Raw genomic sequence first — 8,254 nt, 5'->3', positions numbered from 1 at the left:
CACTCCCTCAGCGCTGACCTTCCGACAGTGCCCCCTCCCTCAGCGCTGACCCTCCGACAGTGCCCCCTCCCTCAGCGCTGACCCTCCGACAGTGCCCGCTCCCTCAGCGCTGACCCTCCGACAGTGCCCGCTCCCTCAGCGCTGACCCTCCGACAGTGCCCACACCCTCAGCACTGACCCTCCGACAGGAAGCCGGGTGACTGATTCTCCTCACTCTTGACCCTGTTGTGTCTTTGCTGTTGTCAGGAACGGATCTGCTACCTGTACAACCAGATCACCTCCAAACGCACGTCCCTGCTAAAGGCTCTCTTCCAGGCAGTCCAGAAAAATTCCACCGACGCAGGGCACACTAACTTCCTCCTCGTCCTGGCAGCAAGGTAAGGTTCACTCCGCGAGGATTGTCCTCAGACTCAGGCCATTCAGCTCCTCTCTTCAGTACGCGTGCATCTACCCGACATCAGCACACCCCAAACCATTTCTTCGTCTCCCCCTCTGCCATCACTTTACCTTCAATTCTATTCTCCACCCCCCCCCCCCACTCCCCGCGGGAGCAAGTCCCCCATTCTCCACCCCCCCCCAACTCTCCGCGGGAGCGAATCCCCCATTCTCTTCTCCCCCCCACTCCCCATGGGAGTGAATCTCCCATTTCCCCCTCCTCTCCCGTGGGAGCAAATACCCCATTTTCCCCCCTACACTCCCCATGGGTGTGAGTCCCCCATTCTCTCCCCTCCGACTCCCCGCAGGAGCGAATGCCCCATCTTCCCCCTCAAACTCCAAAATTTGGATACCTCGAAAGGATCCCACCCCTCACATTTCTCTTTGGAGATGAAGTGTCCCAGTCTCTTCAGCCCCTTCTGATCCTTCTAACCTCTGAGGTCTGGCGCCTCCTCCTGGAACCTTTTATGATTGTACCTCCATATCCTTCTTAAAACATCAGAAAGAACCGAATAGAATAGAACAGAACAGAAATTTATTGTCACTGTTCCTTTACACAAAAAAAAATCATCAAAAAAGTTTTATGGGTTGCCCCACCACGGCACCTACATCAATGACGGAAGCCACACATACTAATTTTTTCCAGGAGTAAAATTGAGGCAAAGTTTTTCACAATTCAGGAGAGGGTGAGAAGTTTATAGTCACTCTGATTGTTACCTGAGAATTGATGCAATTTCGACCTGATTCTATATCAGAAATGAAATTGCGTGCTTTGTTCTGAGACAAAGATGTTGATGGGGGGTGATGTGTGAGATGCAGAGGGGGCTGGGGCAAGCTGGTATGGGACATAAATATCAGGATGGAGCAGTGGGTGGTAAAATTCTATCAACATAGAAAACAGATGCAGGAGTAGGCCATTTGGCCCTTCGAGCCTGCGTTACCATTCACTCCGATCACGGCTGATCATGCAATCTCAGTATCCCACTCCCGCTTTCTCTCCATACCCCTTGATCCCTTTAGCTGCAAGGGTTACATCCAGCTCCCCCTTGATTATATCTAACAAACTGGCCCCAACGGCGTCCTGTGAGAGAGAATCCCACAGGTTCACAGCTCTCTGAGTGAAGAAATTCTTCCTCTTCTCAGTCCCGAATGGCTTACCCCTTTATTCTTAGATTGTGACCCCCTAGTGTTGGACTTCCCCAACATCGGGAACGTTCTTCCCGCATCTAGCCTGTCCCGTCCCATCAGGATTTTATATGTTTCTGTGAGATCCACCCTCAATCTTCCAAATTCCAGCAAGTATGGGTGCATCTACCAACCCGAAACGTCAGCTTTCCTGCTTCCTCTGATGCTGCTTGGCCTGCTGTGTTCCTCCAGCTCTGCACTGTGTCATCCCTGACTCCAGCATCGGCAGTTCCTACTATCCCTACGATCTGTAGGTCCTTGTTTGCTATGATCTGCCCGTACTGCTCGCAAAATAAAACTTTTCACTGTACCTAGGTACAAGTGGCAAAAAAAAACAAACCAATTAACTGCCTGCTGAAATGGCCCTCACAAACCCACTCAGCTTTATCAACAGCTAAGGCGTTTCCAAAGCAAAGAAACAGTATTGCAGTGGCTCAAGATCCGGAAGCAATTAGCATTGGATAATTAACGCTAATCCATTGCATCCCAGGATAATTTTTTAAAAAATTTTTAGGGGGCAACGAAAGAGGTTGGTTTTGAAGAGAAAGTCAAGATTATGGAGGGTTTAAGGTAGTGTGCATCATAACAACTTGCACAGTCAGTTTATATAGTCCCCTGATTTACCGCATTCTCTCCCTCTTAAAATATCAATGCACTTGAAGGGCCCTGTTCTGGCACATTGGTAGTGTCCCTACTCCTACCCCAAGAGGCGCAAGTTCAAGTCCCACTTGCTCCAGAGGTGTGTAATAACATCTCTGAACAGGCTGATGAGAAGAGATTATTAAAAGAAAGAGGCAGTTGCAATATTATTTAAACAAAAAGGTTCACTGAATCCTCCCTTCACCACTGTTCACTCTTCACAACTGTTTCACACAGCATGGAAACAGACCCTATGGTCCAACCAGTCCATGCTGACCATAGTCCCTAACTAAGCTAGTCCAGCCTGCCTGTATCCCTCCAAACCTTTCCAATTCATGTCCTTATCCAAATATCTTTTAAACGTTCTAACTGTACCCGCATCCACCACTTACTCAGGAAGTTCATTCCACCTGCGAACCACCCTCTGTGTAAAAAATCCACCCCTTGTGTCTTTTTTTAAATCTCTCTCCTCTCACCTTAAAAATGTGCCCCCTAGTTTTGAAATTTCCCATCCTATGGAAGAGACACCTACCATTAACTCTATCTATACCCCTCATGATTTTATAAACTTTGATAAGGTCACCCCTCAACCTCCTATGCTCCAGGGAAAAGAGTCCCAGCCTTTCTTTATAACTCAAACCTTCCGTACCTGGCAACATCCTGGTAAATCTCCTCTGAACCCTCTCCCAGCTTAATAATATCCTTCCTATGACTGGGCGACCAGAACTGGACACAGTATTCCAGGAGAGGCCTTCACCAATCTCCTGTATAACCTTGACATGACTTCACAACTTCCCTTATCTCCGTTCTGCCGAAATGCATCAGTTCACATCAGGAAAGATGTGGAAGCGTTGGAAAAGGTGCAGAGGAGATTTACCAGGATGTTGCCTGGAATGGAGGGAAGGTCTTACGAGGAAAGGTTGAGAGAGCTAGGGCTTTTCTCTTTAGAACAACCAAGGATGAGAGGTGACTTGATAGAGGTGTACCAAATGATCAGAGGTATAGATAGAGTGGACAGCCAGAGGCTTTTTCCTAGGGTGGAGGTAGCTATTACAAGGGGGCATAGTTTTAAAGTGAGTGGAGGTAGATATAGGGGAGACATCAGAAGTAGGTTCTTTATTCAGAGAGTGGTCGGGGTGTGGAGTGCATTGCCGGAGACGGTAGTGGAGTTGGCCTCATTAGGGGCATTTAAGTGGCTATTAGATAGGCATATGGATGATAGTATAAGGTAGGGGTGGAGGATAGATAGACCTTAGGTTTAGGGTAAAAGTTCGGCACAACATCGTGGGCCGAAGGGCCTGTACTGTGCTGTACTGTTCTATGTTCTATGTTCACACATCCCTGTCTTAAATTGCATCTATTCTGCTCATCCGCTGGTGTTGAGTCATAGACTGTCTACGGTTCATTCTGTCAGATAGACTGGCTTGTGACCTCCTGCCCTGTGAACGAATTTCCCAGGTACAAGGTCTTTGCTTGGATCGCTGCATTCACTGGAGTATCTCAGAAATATTGCATGGCCTGTGGTCGCATTGCCGAAGACGAGGACTACGAGAACTTTGTACCCTGCATCACTCCCAGCTGCAAAGGTAGGGATGCGTTTATTGGTTGAGTTTCTGCGGACAATGGACATGATTTGCGGGGGAGGGGGGAAAGAGGGTTAGAACAGGAGGCCACTCAACCCTTCCGACTTGTCCAATCATATCATGGCTGATCTGCATCGCAACCCCAACTTGGTGCCCCTTAATCCCAAGAAAAATGTATCCGTCCTCCGTTTCAAAATTTCGAATCTGGCCTGACGGTAGGAGACAGAGGGTGGGTGGGGGTTTGTTTTTCAGACTGGTGGCCTGTCACCAGCGGTGGGCCACAAGGATCGCTGCTGGGCCCATAAGAACATAAAAACCAGGAGCAGGAGTAACCCATCTGGCCCCTTCGAGCCAGCTCCACCATTCAATACAATTGTGGCTGATCTTTTTCTTGGACTCAGCTCCACATACCTGCCCGCTCACCACAACCCTTAATTCCTTTGCTGTTCAAAAATCCTTGCCTTAAAAACATTCAACCAGGTAGCATCACTGGGCAGGGAATTCTATAGATTCACAACCCTTTGAATTGACAAATCTGCTCCATCTTGTGTTTAGGCTGTACCCCCTAGTTCTATCTCACCCACCGGTGGAAATAACCTCCCAGCTTCTATCTCATCTATTCCCTTTGTAATTTTACATATTTCTATAAGATCCACCCTCATTCGTCTAAATTCTAACGAGTATAGTCCCAGTCTACTCAATCTCTCCTCATAAGCCGACCCTCTCAACTTCAGGATTCAACCGAGTGAATCTCCTCTGCACCCCTCCAGTGCCAGTCCATCCTTTTTCAAGTAAGGAGACCAAAACTGTACACAGTACTCCAGGTGTGGCCTCACCAGCACCCTATACAGCTGCGACATAACCTTCTGTTTGTAAACTCCATCCCTCTAGCAATGAGGGACAATATTTCATTTGCCGTCTTCATTACTTGCTGCAGCTGCAAGCCACTTTTTGTGACTCATTTTTGTTTGTCATTTATAGAAATGATTTGAACGTGAAAATAGGAGGCATGTTTAGCACGTTTGTGGATGACACCAAAATTGGCGGTATAATAGACAGTGAAGAAGGTTATCTAAGATTACAAAGAGATCTTGATCGATTGGGTCAACGGGCTGAGGAGTGGCAGACGGAGTTTAATTTGGATAAATGCGAGGTGTTGCATGTCAGTGAAACAAACAAGGGCAGGACTTATACAATCAATGGTAGGACCCTGACTAGTGTTGGAGAACAGAGAGAACTAGGGGGTGAAAACAGAAATTGCTGGAAAAGCTCAGTAGTTCTGTCAGCATCTGTGGAGGAAAATCAGAGTTAATATTTCAGGTTAGGTGGCCTGGGGTACAGAAACATAATTCCTTGAAGTTTGCGTCACAGGTAGACAGCGGGGTTAAGAAGGCATTTGGCATGCTTGCCTTCAATGCTCAGACCTTTGAGTATAGGAGTTGGGACGTCATGTTGAGGTTATACAGGACATTGGTGAGGCCTCTTCTGGAGTACTGTGTCCAGATCTGGTCACCCTGTTATAGGAAGGATATTATTAAACCAGACAGGGTTCAGAAAAGATTAACCAGGATGTTGCCAGGAATGGAGGGTTTGAGTTATAAAAACAGACTGGATAGACTGGGACCTTTTTAGAAGCGTAAGAGATTGAGGGGTGACCTCATTGAGTTTATAATGTCATGAGGGACATAGATAAGGTGAATGACAAGGATCTTTTCCCTAGGGTGAGGGAGTTCAAAGCTAGGGGGCATAATTTTAAGGTGAGAGGAGAAAGATTTAATAAAGGATACAAGAGCAACCTTTTTTATAAAGTGGGTGGTTCATGTGTAGAATGAACTTCCAGAAGAAGTGGTGGATGCAGGTACAGTTATAACATTTAAAAGACATTTGGATAAGTACATGAATAGGAAAGGTTTGGAGGGATATGGGCCAGGAGCAGGCAGGTGGGACTGGCTTAGTTAGGGAACATGGTCAGCATGGACTGGTTGGGCCAAAGGGTCTATTTCCTTGCTGTATGACTCTCTGACTCCATAGACTGATTCACCCTCTCCTCCATTACACCCACCCACCAAAATAAAGTCATCAAGTTTGGCTGGGGCGGGGGGGGGGCATGCTGAAGGGGCCTCAGATTTCCTCTCAAATTGTGAAGCCCTCAGAACTTAACTGTTTCAGACAGAGCACGGGTTTTCCTCGTGCTGTCGTGATGGCTGACTCTTCCTGCAGTTTGTTGACACAGCCTGTAGCTTGGGGACCTGCCAAGCAGCTTAACTGTAGACTCACAGAATCCCTGCAGTGTGGAAGCAGGCCATTCAGCCCATTGAGTCCACACTAGCCCTCCGAACAGCATCCCACCACGACCCACCCTACTCCACTATCCCTGTAACCCCGCATTTCCCATGGCTAACCCACTTAAACTTCACATCCCTGGGCACTATGGAGCAATTTAGCACGGCCAATCCACCCTAACCTGCACGTCCCTGGGCACTACGGGACAATTTAGCACGGCCAATCCACCCTAACCCGCACATCCCTGGGCCCTATGGGACAATTTAGCATGGCCAATCCACCCTAACCTGCACAGCTCTGGACCCTATAGACAATTTAGCACAGCCAATCCAATCCAACCTATATATCTTTGGACTGTGGGAGGAAACCAGACCACCCAATAAAGCCATACAGAGAGAGGGAGAGCATGGAAACTCCACACAGACAATTGCACGAGTGTGGAAATGAACCCAGGTCACTGGTGCTGAGAGGCAGCAGCGCTTACCACTGAGCCACCATGCCAGCCTTGGCATAGCACGATCCAACCACGACTCTCTCCCCTGCTCTTACTGCCTGCTGTTGGCATGTGTCGGAAGGGTAGGCGTGCTATTTGACCTGTTGGATTGTTTTGTGAGCAAAGCTGTCGAGTCCCAGATCGCAAATCGAACTGGGAGCCTCAGGCTCTGTGAGCTACCGGAGACCCCCACTAGGTTCCCGAGGGAGAGAGGGCTCTGTCGGTGAGAGGAAGTCTGAAGGGGACGTGGGAGAGAGCCAAATGGCCAATTCATGTATGGTCTATTGTATGAGACAATCGGGGACACAGACACAGACACACCCACCCATCCTGTCCAAGTTCTTCTGACCCTCAGGAGACAGGCTGCCTTTCTGAACCTGTGCTCCCTCTACATTAGGTTTTTATTGCACTGACTGCTACCAACACATGAACAATATCTGCTCCATCTGTATGGGACCACTGGCATACCAGGGAGACATTGATGAGGAGGTGTAAGTACGCGACTGCTACTCTTCACCGATGTGTTTTTCTTTACATTTGCGGGTGTCACTGACTGGGCCAGTATTTGTTATCAGTCCCTAAATGCCCTTTCTGTGGGCCACCTTGCTGAACAACTCTAGTCTCCTGTGGTGCATGAACACCCACGGTGTCATTCGGGAGAAACTTCCAGGCTTTAGACTCTGCTGTGCTTTATCACGAAGATTGGGTTCTTATTGAGTCTGATGTCTTTAAGTTTGTAACGAACACCCAATACTTGCACAAATGTAAGGGCGCAGCCTTGTACAGACAGAGTCTGTGGTTCTGTGCTCACTGATTACACCGATGCAGTAACGACAAGCAGGGTGGTACACACACCAAATATGAGGCTGCTAGCCAGAATATCACATCTCAAGATGCCATCTGATGTCTCAAAAGCACACTGGATGTGCAACAGACCTAGCAACCCTAAAGGAATGGCTGAAATATTTCCAAGTCAGGATGGTGTGTGAGGGGCTCAGAGGGGAACTTGCAGGGGGCTGGTGATCCCATGTATCTGCTGCCCATGTCCTTCTAGGGGGTAGAGGTCACAGATTTGGAAGGTGCTGTCTAAGGAGCCTTGGGGAGTCGCTGCAGTGTGTCTTGTAGATGGTACACACTGCTGCGACTGAGCGTCAGTGGCAGAGGGAGTGGGCGTGGTGCCAATTCAGCAGATTGTTTATTGAGCTTCTCAAGTGTTATTGGAGCTAACCCCATCTAAGGCAAGTGGGGAGTATTCCTCACACTCCTGACCTTGTGTCTTGTCTATGGGGGTCAGGCTTTGGGAAGTCAGGAGGTGAGTTACTCACTGCAGTTTCTGATCTGCTCTTGTAGTCACGGTATTGATGTGGCAAGTCCAGTTCAGGTGTGGGTCTCATCTAGCCAGAGTTACACACTGCCTGTGACTGGTCATCCCAAAACTCTGTGCCTGCCAAACTACCTCCTTTTTAACAACTTATCATAGAATCCCTACAGTGTGGAAGCAGGCCATTCAGCCCGCTGAGTCCACTCCAACCCTCCAAAGAGCATTCAACTCTCTTCCCTATCTCTGTAATCCTGCATTTCCCACAGCCAATCCACCCTAACCTGCACATCCCTGGGCACTACGGGACAATTTAGC

The 8,254-nt window shown here is 48.4% G+C and overlaps 1 protein-coding gene across 1 annotated transcript in view; it reads left to right on the top strand.

The window, feature by feature from the left end:
* The window catches only part of LOC125487849 (DC-STAMP domain-containing protein 2-like), a 26,958-nt gene that overhangs the window by 15,660 nt on the left and 3,044 nt on the right, over positions 1 to 8,254 (top strand). The window contains exons 11-13 of the mRNA XM_048620294.1: positions 247 to 377; positions 3,718 to 3,845; positions 7,016 to 7,109. Of these exons, the coding sequence (XP_048476251.1) occupies positions 247 to 377; positions 3,718 to 3,845; positions 7,016 to 7,109 (353 nt within the window). The remainder of the gene's footprint in view (positions 1 to 246; positions 378 to 3,717; positions 3,846 to 7,015; positions 7,110 to 8,254) is intronic.

The sequence above is a fragment of the Rhincodon typus genome, chromosome 46 (genome assembly GCF_021869965.1).
Source record: "Rhincodon typus isolate 14 chromosome 46, sRhiTyp1.1, whole genome shotgun sequence".
NCBI lineage: Eukaryota > Metazoa > Chordata > Chondrichthyes > Orectolobiformes > Rhincodontidae > Rhincodon > Rhincodon typus.
Note: the sequence above shows the minus strand (reverse complement) of the source record. Positions and strands in the feature narration are given on the sequence as shown.